Below are 19568 nucleotides of genomic sequence, written 5' to 3'. Positions count from 1 at the left end.
GCATATATTAATCTATAATATATCAAAAGTTTTTTTGATGAGAGGTACCCTTTAAGGGTTTTTACACCTCAAGCTTTAGCTTCATGCGCATTCAATCTCGATCATGCATTCTTCAGTTCAGGCCAATAGCAGTATGATAGCCTGAATGTGCAAGGGATTTGCATAAATCATACACAGCTCCAGGGTTTGCAATCTATGTTTGAAACCATCAGTGATGAATTTTCTGAAGCAGGAGGTGGGCGGCATGGGAGCCAGCATACATGAAGAGCTATGCAGAAAGGGCAATGTAATCAGCCTAACCTTCCAGAGTGGAAAGGTAGTCAGTAGCCTAGGCAACGAGCAGTAAACAAGGGAAGACAGGATTGGGCACATCATGAAAATAAGGAAAGATGGTTGAATATAGGTATCTGCAAATTTGGTCAACTTTGCATAACCTAATAATAGAAACCTATGTTTATTTTTAGCATGGCAGACTGGCACATCAGTAAAAAAATTAAAATAAAAGTAGAGGTACAGTCAGGTATCAACTTCAGACGAAGATGTCAAAAGCTACAGGCTAGGGCTGTAGTGACAAACATCACCATCTCAGCTAACAAAAAAAAAAAAAAAAGTCAATAAAGGTCATGCAGTGACCTGAAAATTGCTGCAACCATTACAAGGAATCTATTCACTCATTAGCTGTGTGGTAGAAGTGCAAGTTGATGACTTTGAGACGTTTAGTGGCCAAATTTATAGTGTACCCGATACTAAAGTCTTTACAGTACACAAGGGAGGGTAAAAGGCAAGAAAGGGGACGCCATGTAGGTAGTTTCAAATCAGCAAATGCCCAAGGCCTTGCAAAGAGTATTCTGGAATATCACAAAAATGTCACACAGATTTGTGCTCTGCAGTTTGCATCACATGGCTAGTTAGAAAACCAAAGTCTGTAATGATAGCCAAATGATAACTAAATGGAATACCATAGCCTGTAATGATAAGTCCCCAAGGAGCTGCCTGCAATGTTTTAGGAGTGCCTCATAGAAGGATTGAGGACAATAGTGGTACATTAACATCACGGCATGAAGCTGGTGTCTTATCTACAATGACAGAAAAGGGCATCTGTACCTTGCAGCAGGGCCTTGTTTTGCGAGGAAAATAGAAGATTTGGCTGAACAGGCATACAGTGTTTCACATTGGCAATCCTACTGACATGAGGAGAAAGCTGGGTCCTTAGCAGGCATTGACAAAAGAAGGAAATCCCAGCACACAGTATCCTACTACAGTTAATTGGGCTTTCCTTTATCCATAAGTACCATTTATTCGTGGAGGAACAACACTGTCTGTAAATAAATCAGGCCAATGCTGCCAGGGAATGACAAGGCAGGTAGTAGGCCACTTCATTTATTGCAGAGTATACCTGTTCTGAAAACCTCACTATAAAGCATGAGGCTGAAAGCATTTGTTTTTCTTCTGTTTTTTTTTTTATTTTAGCACATCTAAGTTTTAGAAATCAGTCAACAAAGCAGAGCTGAAGTACAGAGCCTAAGTAATGCACATCTGTTCCTGTTGTGCACCATGCTAAGTCTCCAAAATGTAGTAGCATCAATGTAATGAAAATAACTCTATAAAGAGGGAGGGGTTTGTAAAACATTCATTTCTGTGCTAAAATGTATGTTATTTGAGAGTCCACATAAGGCATAAAGTACATACAGTGTAATGGAATACTGAATTAAAATATTCAAAATATAGTTCAAGGCAGAGTCAATACAACACCAAATTAAAATCTTAAGAACATTTAAAACAGATTTAGTAATACTTTCCGGATTTACATTTCTAAATATACACAACTTTGTAAATAAACAAGAAACTTTTACTTAAATCGTTACTGTCATAAAAAACTACTTTTGACATGAGGAAATAAAAGTTGTTGATTGCACAAGGTCTCACTCCTGAGACATGCTGCAATTGTTAGCCAGGGAAGTGGACGGCATTGTGCTCCACTCCTGAGGCCAGCTGAGAGATCCGTAAATTTCTCAGCATGGAAAAATACGTTTTTAAAAATACAAACGCTTTAAACCACCTCTTGACTGATGTATTTCGAACTATTATTTCCCCCATAAATGATTTAATCAATAAATCTGGCACATTTTATGGCTCCTTTTAATCATTACCCTTTTTATGCACTTTTAAAAACTTATAAAAATAGAGTAAAAAGTTAATAGGATACATAACAAAATTGTCAAACCATGTAACACTTTCTTGGCACAATTTGTTGCAGGATTTTAGCCAATGTTGCTTAGCAACGTTTCCCATTATTAATATTCACAATGCAGTTAGTCATACTTACCTCACCAAGACAAGGTTCTATTGCCAGTACATTCATATTTTGCTCCACACATTTCTTAAGCCTTTCTGGTATAGAGTAAATTGGAATAAAACTTGGAAGCTGTCTTCTAGATGGTCTAGAATTTTTAAGAGATAGATTAACAATTCCTTCATAGAGGCCCAGATTGATCAATCTGTCTGAGACAAAAACTTTCCGATTTCCCCAAAGTAACCAATTAAAGCTCAGCTTTTACTCTACCACAACAATTAAAGAATTAAAAGCGGAGCTGTTAAGGATTACTAAGGGGAAAACAGATAGTTCTGTCTCAGACAGATTGTTATGTCTGTTAAATATTAATGGATGATTGCTATATATTACTTCTACTTTATACAAAACATGCATGCCTTTATTATAATACAGTATATGCATGTTCATCATGATTCACAATTAATAAAAATTGAATTATGCAAAAAGATGGCATTTTTTTTTTTTGTGGTGGTAATTGAGTTCCACTAAGATACAGCAGAAAAGCCAATGAGCAACATATTGAGAAGGCAAGAGTGAACGGGGACATTTATCAATGTCCGTTCTTTTGTGTATTTTAGGCGTAAAATTTTGCACAGTTGCCGTTTTGTTCATTTTTTTGTTCATTTTTTAGCAAAGCAGTGTATTTTTTAAAGCAGTGTATTGTTTGGGGCACTGTAGAGCACTTTATGCAGTGGACATGAAGTTATCATGTTTGGCAATTTATTGTTTTGCACACAACTTTTGCGCAAACTTACACCACCTAATAGGACACACATAAAAGTGTCAGATGCCAGAACACAAAGCTTAAACCAATCTCTGCAGCTCACTGCTTTCTATAAATGTGCAAAATTTATCAAGTTCCGTGCACTTTTTTGGTAAATTTGGGCAACTGTGCAAACAATACACCAAGTAAACAGGGGTAACATCTTTACAACCTTACACCAACATTAATAAATGTCCCCCAATGTGTCCTGATATATAAACTCAACTAAAGATCACACACAAATGCAGCATTGTAGCTGATAACCACAGGTATATGACGTATAAATACCTAATTCTTAGTGTATGTCCACACAGGTCAGATTTGCGTAATTTCTACAGCAAATATATACAACAGTTATATCTCTGAGGGTTTTGACTTCCCATTGAACTCAATGTGGAAATTCCATAACCAATCTATGAGGGAAACTGACACAGCACAGTTCAATCTCTGTGCTAATTTTTTTGATGAATGTGGAGGCGATTTGGCTGGTACTGGGATCTGCTGCAGATGTACTGTGTGCAAATACTCACAAAAAATACACAGCATTTCTCCAAACCCATAAGCATGTTGGGGGGGGGGGGGGGCACGCTGAGAACCCCGGTATTATAGCAATGGTCTTACTCTCTCTCTACTGTTTTACTATCCTTTTATTGGTTCTCTCTTACCCCTAATAGTTCCCTAAATGCTAGTCTGACTTTTTCATGAACTAGCACTTTCTTTACTATTTTGTAGGTCTCTTACTTTCCTCTTTCTGGGGTATCTAGTAGTAGTTACAATTCTAATAAAATACAATACTTGCCTTTTCTGTGGTGCTAACAGAACTACTGGCTTATTGGTGTTTTGTTCTGTTTCTCTTAATTTTTTCTTGTCACTGGAAGAAAATTCCTTAGATGGAAGCAGTAATAACTCTTCCTCACTTTCAACAGTGGCTTCAATGTAGCGTCCAATAACAAAATCTTGGAAACAAAGTAATACAAGTTCTCTGCAGCGGCCTGGATTTCTTAGATAGACAAAAATGACATTTGTATGATAGGAGGCAGGATGCCATTTATTTGTAGAAGAAAAAAAGTTGAAAAAAAAAAAACTTCAGTCAATAATCAATACTCTGTAACTATTCAAACACATATAAAGAAAGCTGTGTGGACAGGCATCTTTTGTATTATAGCATTTTGTATAGAGAATGAAACAACAACACAAACCATCAGTGGGACTCTTTATTTCCTTCTGTGCATATACAAAACTGCAGCGGGGAGCTGTGTGGACAGGCATCTTTTGTATTATAGCATTTTGTATAGAGAATGAAACAACAACACAAACCATCAGTGGGACTCTTTATTTCCTTCTGTGCATATACAAAACTGCAGCGGGGAGCTGTGTGGAGACAGGAAAGTTTGCAATCAGCGGAGCTCCCATCTGCAGTTTTGTATATGCATCCAAAAAAATTAAGTTTTACTGATGGTGAATGCCGTTGTTTTATTCTCCTCTCTATCTACATTAGAGACTGCACTTTATAACAGAACACCTCATCTGAAGTGGTTCATACATGCTTATCTCCTGCATTGGCCTGATTCCCTTCAAGTGTGAACTGGAACCCATCATACGTTAGTGCCTGCTCAACTTTTCTTTTTGCTATTGTATCTTTTGTATTATAACCAGCAACAACTGCAATTTACTGTATATTACCTATTCTGTGGGGGCAGAGTAGAACAGCTAGCCTTTGCTTCTCACACTCTTCAATTAGCCTTCAAACACGCATGACACAATCACTGGTTCACCAGATGCCCTTCCTTGAACTCCTTTGGTAGGTATGAACCACTGAAAGTTGGGAACACCCCACAAGACCTGTTTTAGAGAAGGTCCGACCCAGTCCTCTTAAAATATTCCACCCCTCAACAGGTGACAAGATAATGTTTATTCCTTTACCTGTTTTATTGTTATGGCTGATTAGTACTAAGGATCGACCGATATAGATTTTTCAGGGCAGATACAGATACCGATAATATGTTAACTTTGAGGCCGATAGCCAATAACTTATACCAATATTCTGGTATAAGTTATTGGCTATTTTGCAGCCCGGGGCTGGGGGAGGCAATGGGGCAGCGGCGGTCGTGGGGCGGTGCATTATCGGCATATCAGCAAGGTAATTGACGATACCGATAATGTAAAAAATCGTGAATATCGGCCGATAATATCGGCCAAACCGATAATCGGTCGATCCCTAATTAGTACACATACACACAATGTTCAGGATTCCACCACTCTTCACTCAAACAAAACCACAAACCGTACTGTATATAACTGGGTGAAATAATTAGAATTTTTCACTAAAAATGTAAAGTACCTTGCTTCACAAGTGACTGTGATGAAGATCCTCTCTCCAGGATGAATCACCAATGCCTCATCATTGGCAGCACTTGAAGAATCACATGCTTCCACTTTGTTTAAATCCAAATCACTTGATCCATTGTAGGTGGGAAAATAACCTAGTTTCAAATGCCCATTAAATTCTGTCAAATGGTTGTCTTTTACAGGTAGTCCCTGCTTAGGACTCATTACTGCATCCTTAGTGGGAGAATGCGGTTTGGTTTTGACAGAAGAACCAGAACCAGGCATACTTTTCAAACGGTAACCTGAAGTTAAGTAGGGCATATTGAAGAATCTAGCATTAAGATGATCAGCATTGGACAAGACAGAAAGCAAAACATTAGATCTCTCATTATCAATACAACTGGATGCATTCCACATGGATGAAAAAGATTTGGAGGACTGTGAGGAGATTTTTCTCAAATCTGACTTAGGAGCAGACGTTTCAAACTTGAACTTATTCTCCTTTTCCAAACCGGCTACTTTGCAAGAGACCAATGAATGAGCATCATTTCCTTTATTCCTAAAATAAAAAAATAAAAATAATATATGATGTAAAGTTGTACCTACTGATCAACTTTCTATGCATTCATTGTAACTTTAAATGGGAGTTGCGTGAACGGTGAAGCCCAGCGAGCTACACTGTTCACATAACAATTAAAAGTTACATAAACAGCATTTCCTTAAAAGTCAAAAACTTCCTGACCACCTTCAATGGCCGCAAAAAGGCTGGACCGAAACAGGGAAGCCCTCAATCCGAAGGACTCGCATGAAAAGAGACATTTATTTATGGCAAATCCTGTGGTATACCCCTTTAAATTACAGAATTTACTTACTCTATGGAAATGTTTAAAGATTTTGTCTGTCCTTGCTTGATCATTCCAAAATTAGTCATCCTGGAAACTTCCAAGCCTCCTTTGTTCATCATCAAAACAGAATGCTGACTGTCTGAATATGCAGTATCAGATGACATTCTGCAAAATAATATTGACAATCAGCTATTTAATTAATGTAATGTCCTGCATCTGTAATTTGAAGTGTAAAACACTACTATACTGTACTTCAAATACCCCCTTTTTTTTTTTTTTTTTTTATGTCATGGGGAAATGCTGCACAATTTACAGGTAATTTAATTTTACATGTGTGTAATTTTTACAGGAGTAAATGCACTAGGGTGCAAAGGACCTTTAAAAATGCTGGCAAATAAAAAAAATTAAATAAAATCCTTTAAAAAAAACATGCGCTGACATACACATGTATTTTCTACTTCTATTTTATACCGTATTGTGAACATACCTTAACATATCAGTTTTTTGCATTTATATTCTACTTAAATAAGGAAATGCCCTGAAATTTATTTTAATAGACAAAAAAAACTTTCTACAACAACATTTTTTGGTTAAAAGTTACATAAAATGTCAAGTACCTTTATCAATACATTACATGTACATATACATGCTTAACACACATTTCTTTTAAAAAGATTGTTATGATGTACAGAATGAGTGATTCATATATGATTGAGGGGCTCAAATACTGTAACCCAACCCAACAGAACGAGGTGCCAGAGTTCCTCCACTTGACCGCTAGGAGGAGCTGTTAGATGGGGGCATGTATACTGCTGCTCTACCAAAGGTTTTTGAGAGGGTCGGAAAAAATACACAATTCAGAAATAATGATATGATTAGAGATAGCATGCAGCAAGAGACTAGACAAAGGTTTTGGGCTCAGGCTCATTATCACACGATTGTTCAAACTCGTTGTTTACATAAAAATTACACTTGTAGCCCAAGATCTATTGGGCTTGGCAGAAATGTTTGTGTTTTCTGAGACATAAGTATATAAAAACTAATCTCCAAGCTCACCACACACTTTGCCTTTACTGCTCCATGTATGAATTCCATGCCCAGCGTGGCATAAAACAGCACTGCAGTAACAAAAAAATTAAAAGGAAGTCTCACCAGTGTCACCTGCACTAACCTGTTGGTACCGACAGGTAGTGCAGGTGACACTGATGACAACGGTACTCACCTTGTTCAGTTTCCTGCAGGGGATCTCTGGTAATCTTCTCCGGTAAGCTTCAGCCCAACCTGGGGCACAGGCGGAGCTTAGTAACGGCACCGCTGCTGTTCTCTAGCAGTGGGACCCAGCAGAGAGCAGCAGCGGTGACTTTACTAAGCTCCACTCATGCCCCAAGCCGCTGCTGCTCTAGACCCAGCAAAGAGAACAGCAGCGGTGACATCACTAAGCTCCACCCGTGCCCCAAGCACGGCGGTGCAAAACATCTTATCTCCTATCAAAAGGATAGGGGATAAGATGTTAGATCGCTGGGGACCCCTCACGATCTCCGGGCCGGCAGCAGAGGTGTCCAGAACACCAGTGTTTGTGACGTCACGCCCCCACTATTCATGTCTATGATGGTAGTACGTAGCTGTCACGCCTCCTCCCATAGACCTGAATGGAGGGGGCGCAGCAGCTGTAGTCGCCAGTCAACCGGAAGGGAGCAGAGTTCGCTCCATGCTTGGATGACCAGGGTGCCGCGCCGGCGATTGCGGTGGTCCCCAGCGGCGGGATCCCCGCGATCTAACATCTTATTCCCTATCAAAAGGATAGGGAATAAGATGTTATGCACCACAGTACCCCTTTAACGGAGAAAATTACCGGAGATCCCCGGCATGGAACAGGACAAGGTAAATACCATTGTCATCAGTGTCACCTGCACTGTCGGTACTGACAGGTTACTGCAGGTGACACTGGTGACAAATTTCCTTAAATTAATCCAGCTAGATGCAGAGTGTAACGGTATAAGCCTGTTTATTGTTTATTTACTTACTCACAAGCAGCAATGTCTGCAACGCAGATTCTGCCTAAAAAAATTAGAAAGCTCATTCTTTTGGTGGCAGAATTTAAGCTGGGAACATCCCCCGCTGACATTCCATAGTGTGCACTGTACAGCAGATTACCATTGCCAGCAATGGGATTCTTCTACAGCAGAATTTCCAAGTAAAATTCCACTCAGAAATTCTGCAGTGTGAACCTTCCCCAAGTATTGAATCTTTGACTCCATTATACCTATGTTGAAGTTTTGTGTGGGGAAGGGGGGGGGGGGGGGGGTGAGGGTTGATTATCAGACAAAAACATGCCAGTCATCATAGAGCTTATATTTTGTGGGATGAGCACACATTTTTTGTGGGATCAATCATTTTACCACTAAATGTATTATAAACGTCAAAATGCATAGTTGAAAAACTGTGCAATTATGCAGGGCAAGGATTTTTCTCATTTCACTATACAGTAAAACTGACATAACTTTATTCTACAGTCAGTACAATTCTAGATACTAACTTTGTATACTTTGTTGTTATAAAAATTATAATTTTTTATTAAATTGTTAAATTGTGAGGGAGCTTTGTGCCACACACTAGAATTAAACACTTTGGGGGAGATTTATCAAAACCTGTGCAGGGGGAAAGTTGCTGAGTTGCCCGTAGCAACCAATCAGATCGCTTCTTTCATTGTTTCAGAGACATTTTCAAAATTAAAGAAGTGATCTGATTCGTTGCTATGGGCAACTCAGCAACTTTTCCTCTACACAGGTTTTGATAAATCTCCTCCTTTGTGCTATATGCTAGAATTCAACCCTCTGCTCATGTCCAACAAGCAGCACAAGTTTTAACTAAAAAGGTGGAGGCTTGAGGTAGGGCAGGGCCCAATTCTTTCTGACTTCTACTCCATTTTGAACTCTCCTGTGGAGGATGTTGCCCCTTTGCATAAGTACATGAGCCACTGGGAGGAGGGTTTTGAACGCCAATCTTTCCCTGCCACAATGGAAGATCTTGTGGGAGCGGGCCTCTATTTGTACTGCCTACAAGGAGACCCAGTATTAACAGTTGATTGGCTGGTATCGCACCCTAGAATTGCTCGATAAACTGAATCCTGCCATCTCCCCATGATGCTGGCCTTGTGGGAGAGATGTTGGATCTACCGATCATATTTTTTTGGTCTTGCCCTCTGATTGCTGGGTTTTGGTCAGAGGTTGAACGCCTACTCTCTGATGTTTTTGCAACCCCTCCCTGTTCCTCTAGATCCCTTTGATCCCTCTCTTCTCCATCTGTCCTCTAACTCCCTTAGGAAAAAGGCAAATGAAGCTCCTCCTGCATATATTGTTGTCCCCTAAATTGCTAAGTTCTGGAAGAGAACTGCCCCTGTCGCTGCATGATCTCCTTGCACGCATACAGGAGATCCGATCCCTGGAATCACTTACTGCCTTCTTGAATAATATGGTGGCAGTGCTTTCCTCTGTCTGGGACCCATGGGACCAATTTTTTTCTTGTTCACAGGTTGTGAATGCTACTGAGATGCAGTACTACACACAAATTGGGAAAGAGGAATGGTGCTGTTTTTACAAAAACAAAAAAATAAAATAAAAAAAGTTTTTTCTGTTACTGGATAACCTCTTTAACAAGAAAGGGGGCAGGAAATACACGTGCACCCTCTAGTGATGGGACTACAGGAACATGGTGGCATGCACAGACCAGGATGCCATCAACACATGGACACAGCACAGAGCCCAAGACTTAAAGGGTAGCTCCCACCATCCTATTTCTTTTTTTTTTTTTTATTAGCCCGTTCTCCTCCCCCCCCCCCCCCCCGCTACGGCACTAGCCCGTTCCCTCCTCCCCCCCCCCCCCCAACATACCCCGTTCCCTCATTACACTTGCAGTTACTGCAGAGTCCGGCAGCGGGCGTGCAGGGACAGCGGCGGCAACGAGGTGGCGGCGGCGATGTGCGGGAGGAGTGGCCTCCCAGACAGTGGCCGGGGAGCCAATGCACTCGCTCCCGCCTGTCTCATTGACAGGCAGGGAGCAAGTGCAGCCTAACTGAAAAAGGACCGATTGCCACTCCAAAATCAGTCCTTTTTCAGTGGCCGGTTTTTAAATGTAAATTAAACCTTTTTAATGAAAAAAAAATAAAAATAAAAGTATATTAGAGATATGTTGTAGTACATAAGTACTACAACATATCAAAAAATAAAGTTGGTGACAGTGCCCATTTAAGGGACCCATCCGAGACCAGCCATCACACCACCTGTCCATGCAGCAGCGGGACAAAAAGAAAAACACAATATGGGGGGAGGTTTCCTCAGCTTATAAATGCAGTTTGCCAGTTAAATTATTTAATGTAACCTTCATTCAAAGTTCCACCTGTCCTACCAGTAATTAAAAGGGCCTTTTAAAGCTAACCAGCTGTTTGGCACCCGCAGTGAATGGGACTGGAAACAGTTAGCTCTGTTCACCGGAAAGCGACCGGGCCTGGTCATCACAGTTCAGCTCCTATTCACCAGAAGAGGAGCTGAGCTGCAGTAAAACGGTGCCAACACTGCACAGAGGACAAAGCCATCTTGCAAATGCTTCTACCCCCATTCACTGTGTAGAGCCGATCGGTGGGGGTTTCTGGTGTCAGCATGCTGACGATCAGTGACAGATGGCTTGTCCTGTGGAGAGGCCATCATTCATATTAGCCTGGAAAACCCCTGAGTGGGCTCAGCTCCTGAGTCCTCATCATACTCCCTTACCCGATCCTTGACAAATGTACGTCACTGGTCAGATAGAAACCTGGTTTCTCCTTTCTTATGTTTATTGTAAAACTGTTATAGGACTTCACAAAAGTATACACAAGGTTTATACATTTTGAATAACACACACACATATATAATATAAATAATAAATTAATTAATTATAGGGTGTGCTAGAGAAGTCCACTATCTCTAAATTCTATTGTTTAACATATCCAGACAAAAAATAAATAAATAGGTCCATAAAAAGGTCTCTAAACTTAGGATAAACAACAAAGATTTTACCATAGCATTAATTTAGAAAATAAAATAAAATTAGGCCAAAATGCAGAAGCAATGGAATCCATTGTGTGTTGGCGATTATATGGAACTGCAGTTACTTAATTTGAAGACTTTTTAAGGACCAGTATCTTCTTTTCTCATATCCCGATACATAAAACTATAGAATTAACGATTCTGAGACGGTGTACCCTTCTTTTTTCTATCACTGTATGAGCCATTTTTGTCTTGAACAGTAATTTTTTAGGGGGAAAAAATGCATTAAAAACAAAAACCTAGTAAATGTGCCTTCATTTCATATACAATTTACACTAGTGGACCAGAAACAGTCCCGGGAGCAAGACCACCAATTTACACATGTATTTTTCTACGATGTTTAGAGGTGATCTAATTTTTGTTTTCTTAACTGGCTCTTAGAATAGTCTCATTGTCTGGAAATGTGTGTAGGTCTATAACTGATCATATCTTATAAATCTCTTTTTGTCTATTACTTGACATACCTGCTAGACGTAGACTCATCAAAACCAAGAAAGCTGTTCAACAAGAATTTCAGTATTTTAGAGTTATTTACCCATTTTTGTTAGATGGTGCTATGCAAAGTGCCCTCCACACATAACAGGACTGGTTACTTTCTACTACTACTGCATTAACCAGGTCATTGCGCTGAGGTTTGTAGCCTTCCGGTAGTCTTACAGAATCCATGGTGAAGAATATACTGTCATCAATTACACCACTCATCCCATAGAAAGCAGAGATTTTCACCTGGAAACCCAAAAGAGAAAAGTAAAACATTAAAGTGAATTTTGCACACGTATATATGTATCGTGTTCACAATACTGCCATCAAATCTTTGCTACAAGGCGTTCAAGTACAAAAGCAAGTGACACCTCCTGATCTGATGTTAAAGGGGTACTCCACCCCTAGACATCTTATCCCCTATCCAAAGGATAGGGGATAAGATGTCTGATCGCGGGGGTCCCGCCGCTGGGGACCCCCGCAATATAGCACGCAGCACCCACCTGTCCCAGCGGAGGGACCCCCGCGATCAGACATCTTATCCCCTATCCTTTGGATAGGGATAAGATGTCTAGGGGTTGAGTACCCCTTTAAGGGCACTTTCACATACATACATACATACTTTTAATGAGAATTACATTTGTGTTTTGTTCTCTCCATAAAAGGGTGTTAAAAGGGAGTCTGTCAGAAAATTTAGGCTGCCTGAACTGCAGGTAGCATGAAATCCTGACAGACTCCCTTATTAATAAGAACCACTGATTTACTCTTAAATGCTGCAGTTTAGAAACAAGCCATAGAACTAGGATAAGTTAATTGTTTGCTGATTAAGTGAATGAAAAGTTTCTTACATTCATAAAATCTGTACAGACCTGGTTTGTGTTCTTCACTAAGAAGTCTTAACATAGTATATTATGTCTCAATGTTAAGTGCAGAGTTGAACGCAATATTTGAATCATGACACTAGAGGTCAGGATTTATACAGATTAGACAGTTATACAACGCACCACTAGAAACCGTAGCAAGTTTTGACCATTTGACATAAAATCTAATAGTTATATACCTCCATGCACACTGTATAACCAGAAAACACAACATACATTTCTGAATTCGCTTTGGAATTGAAACAGCTTTTAATTCTAGCATCCATTGAAAAATTATTTTAAAAAATGGGTTTTCGTCTTTTTAAGGCTCCACATTACACACATTATCACACACATCTCACATTACAGTTAAAGGTTCAGTTAAATGCAGTGATTCCCAACCGGGGTGACGTAGCATAACTGGTGCCCTTAGGGTCCGACAGGGGTGGTAAACAATCCGATGGAAAAAAAAAAAATGGTGTTTTTTCTTTTCAAATTACTCGCACATAGATCGCTTCGCACCCGACATCATGTATATGCTTGATCTAGTGGGAATGACACTGATGCTTCCCGCTGGACTAAGCGTATTCAGGACGGCGGACGGGAAGCCTCTGCAGCAGGTACCACACATGATGTTGGACGCATCCCACTGGAGAGGAGCCAATTGCTGACTGCTCTACTCCCATGTAAGTTGCCAGTGTTTGGGGTAGGCATTCTTTTTGACCTAACCACCTGCCTTTCTTCCAACCTAACTACATGTCTACCAACCTAACTACCTGCCTACTTAGCAAACTTACTTACTAGCTCTTTACGACAGGCTTCTTACAAGAGGGTCTTCCCTACCTAGGGCAATATTTCTACAAGGAGTCCTACCTACCTATGTTTCTACCTGGACCAACTTTCTACAAGGAGGTCCTACCTATGTACCTACATGGGCCAAGCTATCTTAGGCTGCTTTCACACTATAAAGTTCTTCCGTTTAAAGATCTGTTATGAAATTCCGTTATAAAGTCTTTTATAACGGATCCTTAAACTTCCGTTAATAAATCCCATTAAAGTCTATGGGATTTTTTAATCTTCCGTTTGTACCTTTTTTGTTCCGTTAAACTAATGTCCGCTAGTTATAACGGAAGTATAGAACGGACATGCAGTATTTTTTTCCCGTTTATAATTAACGGATCATTGAACGTCCATTAATTATTAACATTGAAGCCTATGGCGTAACGGACGTTACAAAATACACCCGTTATTGTCCGTTAATTTAACGTCTGTTAGTGCTACTGAGCATGCACAGTAGAGACTTCACACTCCTGAAGTCACATGGGAAAGTTGAGTAGTGCTCACACCTCCTCTACTTCCTGGTCAGACAGCAGGAGTCTGTCCGTATTCATCCGCCGCCATCCGCCTGATAGCACCTCTGATAGCACTTCAACAGCGCTCTATTAACAGCCCAAGAACCAGAGCAGTGCACCCTCCTGCACCCCCCCCTCCAGGAGGCAGAGTAGTGAACCCTCCTGTACCCCCCCCCCTCCAGGAGGCAGAGTAGTGCACCCTCCTGCACCCCCTCCCCCTCCAGGAGGCAGAGTAGTGCACCCTCCCCCCTCCAGGAGGCAGAGTAGTGCACCCCCCCCCCCCCCAAAAGTCTGATAGCAAGCAAAGCAAACCTCTCAATGCTGAAATGCAGACTGCGGCAGGATCATTGAGGCATCCTTTTATACCCTTTTATATTATAGGAGGAGGAGCTTTAGCTGTTGCAAGGTGTGCAGGTAGGGAGAGGCCAAACAAAGGTGAATATAACAGACGTTAATAATAAGGTATTAATGGATAATAACAGATAAACATTTATCTGTTTAATTAACGGACGTTAGAAATCTATTCATACGTTATAGTTTTATTCATCCGTTATATAACGTCCGTTAAATCAGTATAGAATTGAATATAACGGATGTTTTATAACGGATTTATGAACGATAGTGTGAAAGTAGCCTTAAAGGAGGGTCCTGAATACAAGGGAAAGCTACATACAAGAGGGACCTACCAACGGGAGGCAAGCTACTTACAGGAGGGTTCTACATACAGTGGGAAAGCTACTTCCATGGGGCAAGATATCTACAGGACTGCCCTATTTCCAGTGGCAAGCTACTTTTAGGAGTGCACAATATACAGAGGGCAAGCTATTTACAAGAGGGTCCTATTTAAAGGGAGAAAGCTACCTACAGGAAGAAAGCTACCAACCATAGGGCCCTACATACAGGGGGGGGGGGGGAAACTATCTACAGGAGGGTCCTACTTACAGGAGGCAAGCTACTCACAGGGACCAAGCTACCTACAGAAGGGTTCTACCTACAGAGGGCAAGTTACTAACAGGAGGGTCCTACATACGGTGTGAAAGCTACCTACAGGGGGCATGCTACTTATGAGGGCCTTACCTACAGGTGGGGACCTACCTAATGGGAAAAGCTACCTACTGGTGCAACCTATCTACCCAATGGTGAGGATGGAATGGGGTGGGGAACTACCAACTCCTCCTAAACTCACCTAAGTTACTGTGCGTATGACAGAACTATTACTGTTTGGAACCCTATGGGTGGAGAAAAGGGGAGGAAGATGCTGGAAAACTGCAGAGCCTTATATGTTGGTATAGGTTCTGCAGTGAAGAGTTGTGGCTGGAAGAAATAGTCATGATGGCCTGGGTCAGATGAAGAAGAAAAGGGGAGATGAATGACTCCGATCATAGAAGATGTCATCTGTAGTTTGCTGCACATAGCATAGGTATTATGTATTGCTTATTTTAGCTATTTTTGTCTTTCGGTGAAAATTATTTGGTAGGGGTAGCCCATGAAGAAAAAAAGGTTTCTGAGGGGTGAACAGAGCCAAAAAAGGTTAGGAAACACTGGTATAGAGAGTAGTTTGGAGGATCTTTCACTGCGCTATTCTTCTCATCAAAATGAGGAACACCACAATAAAAGCTATGACAGCGGTAAGACTACCCCTATAAAGAGGATATCCAGGAATAGAAGAGCAAAGCTAATTTCTTCAAAAAACAGCACCACACCTGTCCTCAGGATGTGTGTGATATTACAACTTGGCTCCATTTAATTAAATGGACCTGAGCTGCACAAGGGCACCAACAGCAGGATATACGTTTACATTTTCACACCGTCATCCAAGTCGTTCTAGCCTGGAACTACAGCGTTAAATTTACAGATTTGGGAGAAGTCCCATAGACTTGCACAACTTCTGCAAAATTTGTACATTAAAAACTATAGTCTTGCACAAATCAATGGAGCTGCACAGCATTTATTAGAATCTGCATGGACTCTCTGCTGCATGTGAATGTGGTTTAGAAAACATTTGTCATGATTTTATAGTGAAAATGAAGTGCAAATCAACCACCAGTATAAAAATAGTATATTAGAAAGAGAAAAAAGAAAAGAAAAACCTAACACACATATACCTGGTCTACTCGTTTACATCTCAGAGGCTTTACTGAAACTGCTTCACTGTTCCATGTAGATGGATTAATGTAATACTCTGCTTTTACCCAGTCTCCTTTGTAAGGGATAAATCCTGGGGGAAAAGACAAAATGCATTATAAAACACAGTTAATCAGATGAGATATTTCATTGATAAGACCTAAAAGTATTTAATAACAATCCCGTAGATAAATCTAGGAATAAAATGATAAACATAATAAGTAGCAAATTATTCATCTGCCCTTGTAACTAAGCACAGTAGAAACTATGAGGATTACATTACCTTCACACACATCACACATGGAAAAAAACGTTGTCTGATTGATTTCTCCTCCATCTTTATTGCAAAATGTAATTGTCCCAATTAAAACTCTTATGTTAAGGTCCAACACATTGTTATTATCAGGGGTGTTCATTTCCCACTTGCCAGAGATACATTGTACCTAAAATAAAAACAGTTATTGGTTAAAGTGAAGGGAATTTTGTTCCATCCCTAGAAAATTAAATTAACATATTTTTAGGGCGTGGCTCCTGTTGTGATGTCATCTGGTCCTCGATATTTCTGTCTACTTCCAAGACCAGCTCTTCTCTGCAGTAACAGCCCACTCAGCCAATCACTAACTGCAATGGAGGCCAGCTCTGTGCAATAGAGGCAGGGGGCGGGATACCCAGCATCCCTGCCTCATTCCCCTCTGCTCCCATATGCCCACCCATTTTGCGCTCACATAGGCAAAGGGGGTCTCATGAATATTTATGAGGTGGTGGGCAAATAACAGCAGAGGTGAAGGAGCCAGGAAGTCTCTCTACGCTGACTCCTGTCTCCAATGAGCAAGGCTAGCTATTTACCGTATATTCCGGTGTATAAGACGACTCTTTAACCCCGACTTTTTTCGGAAAAGTCGGGGGTCGTCTTATACGCCGGGTATTGGGGTCCGGGATAGGAAAACTTATGACTGACTATCTGCCTGGGCCGGCTCCAGAGCAGATAAAAACTAATTACTGATACTACAAACCAGGGTGTCTCCAGCTGTTGTGGAACTACAACTCCCAGCATGCCCGGACAGCCTTTGCCGGTCCGGGCATGCTGGTAATTGTAGTTACACAACAGCTGGAGGCACCCTGGTTTTTAGTATCACGGGAGCAGATAATCATAGCTTTTCCTATGCCGGACATCCCTGTGTCCTGAAAGATCTTTTCGGGACATAGGATGTCTGCCGGTAACTCACCATTCCCCGACCAGCGCACGTCCTCCTGCGGTCCTCCTCCACTTCTCCGCCTCTATGGTTGTACGCACGGGACGTCAGTGACGTCATCCTGCGACCATAGAGACGCAGGAGGACCAGGAGGACCGCAGGACCATCGCAGGAGGACGCATGCCTGCTGGGGCCTGGTGAGTGACTGGCGGCGCGTCATCTTTTTCAGTGATCCGGTCACCGCTCCTACAGGCCCGGGACTGCTGCTATGGTCCATAACAGTAGATGGTCACCCCGGGCCGGAGGAGCGGTAATCTGAGCACTGTGGGGGCAGTACAGCCTCCAGCCATACATTGTATATGGCTGGAGGCTGTATGTCTGAGAGGGGGGGGGGGCACTGTCTACTAATGTGGGGGAGCTGCCTACTAATTTGGGGTAACTCCCGACCTAATGTGGGGGAAGCTGCCTACTATTGAGGGGGGAACTGTCGACCTAATGTGGGAGAACTGCCTACTATTGTGGGGGAACTGCTGACCTAATGTGGGGGAGCTGCCTACTAATATGGGGGAACTGCAACCTAATGTGGGGGAACATGCTGCCTACCTGATGTGGGGGGAACTACAAGGTACTGTACATCGCGGTAGAAGGGGTAGTCTTATACGGCGAGTATATCCCAAACTCTATATTTTAACTGTAAAAGTTGGAAGTCGTCTTATACACCGGCATATACGGTACATATTAGTAAGGCAAGATAAGTGAACCATCACCTTAATCTGCACTAACACTGTGTATTAGGTTTAGTCCAGGTGAACTAGCTGTCAGTTTTCCTTAAAGGGGTATGCCATCTAGGACATGTATGGCATATATGTTCTCGGCATGCTCCGGCCAACACCCACCCTCAGAGACTGGCTTTGATCATGGCCTGCTCAACAAATTGATAGGCCCCAAGTTTTACTTCACAGGAGTACCCCTTTATTGTCAGCGGAAGTTATGCAAACTTTGTAATGTTACTGGCTTGCTTTTTCTTTTTTTTCTAAATCAGATATTTTTTATAAAAACATTTTTCAAAATTTTGTATAGAAACATCGAAAAATGAAAACAATGGGGTGTAAGACAAAGCAGCTTCCCAATCCTCTGAGGACAAACCACCCACGTCACATTTCTCTTGAACCGTAAGGAGATATCTGAAATGGTACCTATGAAGAAGTTCACCATAAAGGCAGGAGATAACGCCCAAGGAGTTCAAAGACGTAACTTTCAACTCTAGTAGGGAACAAGAACTGGCAATGACCTCAATCTGCCCTACACCACCACAGCATGACGAAGTTGCAAGTAACAGTAAAAAAGTACCTGGCAGATCAAAGTCAGTTTGTAATTGTGGAAATGACTTACACTCCCCCATCAGAATATAATTGGCCTAAGTGAGAAAAACCCTATGGTACTAGAATGCGTAATCGTGTTTTAAGATTCTGGACCAACTGCAATGGCAATAAACAAGACAGAGAGCCCACGATCTCAATATAGGTGAAGATCAACAGAATTTGTCGTCAGACATTAATGACATACCGTGTAGATATGCCATAAATCTCCAGATGGGAATACCCTTTTAAGGGCTTTTTTGTAGTGCAAGTATTCCAATTTTAATATTCAACTAGCTTTTATGGAGTTGCACCAATGGAAACAGTCACAAGATATGCATACACACATCTTTCTTACCTTTTTTTATTTTTATTTGAAATGCATAAATACATTTTACGTAACATAAATTGTGGCCATGCTCACATGATGGAATTCCCATTGCTTTCGATGGGTTTCTGCTGCACTGTGCACATGGCGAAAAATGCCATTCGGGCGGCCGCAGAAAGAACAGACATGTCTGTCCCCACAGAAATGCATTGCTGTCTATCAGACAGCACATTTCTGAGCAGTCCTAGCGCCGGCATATTCTGCTGGTACTCCGCTGTCTGTGCAATGTCTGCACAGAAATTTTCTGTGTGGACATTCCATCATATGAACATAGCCTAACTGAAATGCCTTTAATAGATACATAGACTTCCATTAGAAAATGGGTGGCAGTTTCTGTAGCCACCATTGCTTTGTGATGAAAAGGAGAGGATAGTGTAAATCTCTGCTTAAAGGGGTACTCCGGTAAAAACCTTTTTTCTTTTATATCAACTGGTGTCAGAAAGTTAAACATATTTGTAAATTTC

The 19568-nt window shown here is 41.2% G+C and overlaps 1 protein-coding gene across 2 annotated transcripts in view; it reads right to left on the bottom strand.

Moving 5' to 3' along the window:
- Positions 1-19568, bottom strand: part of MOV10L1 (Mov10 like RISC complex RNA helicase 1) — a 93415-nt gene that overhangs the window by 38521 nt on the left and 35326 nt on the right. For both annotated transcript variants that reach the window (XM_056573722.1, XM_056573719.1), the window contains exons 3-9: positions 16449-16608; positions 16147-16259; positions 11885-12075; positions 6296-6433; positions 5437-5982; positions 3895-4095; positions 2327-2441 (exon numbers count right to left, since the gene is read on the bottom strand). In XM_056573722.1, the coding sequence (XP_056429697.1) occupies positions 2327-2441; positions 3895-4095; positions 5437-5982; positions 6296-6433; positions 11885-12075; positions 16147-16259; positions 16449-16608 (1464 nt within the window). The remainder of the gene's footprint in view (positions 1-2326; positions 2442-3894; positions 4096-5436; positions 5983-6295; positions 6434-11884; positions 12076-16146; positions 16260-16448; positions 16609-19568) is intronic.

Source organism: Hyla sarda, chromosome 4, assembly GCF_029499605.1.
Source record: "Hyla sarda isolate aHylSar1 chromosome 4, aHylSar1.hap1, whole genome shotgun sequence".
In the NCBI taxonomy this organism is placed as follows: Eukaryota; Metazoa; Chordata; class Amphibia; order Anura; family Hylidae; genus Hyla; species Hyla sarda.
This window is presented reverse-complemented; position numbering and strand designations above follow the sequence as displayed.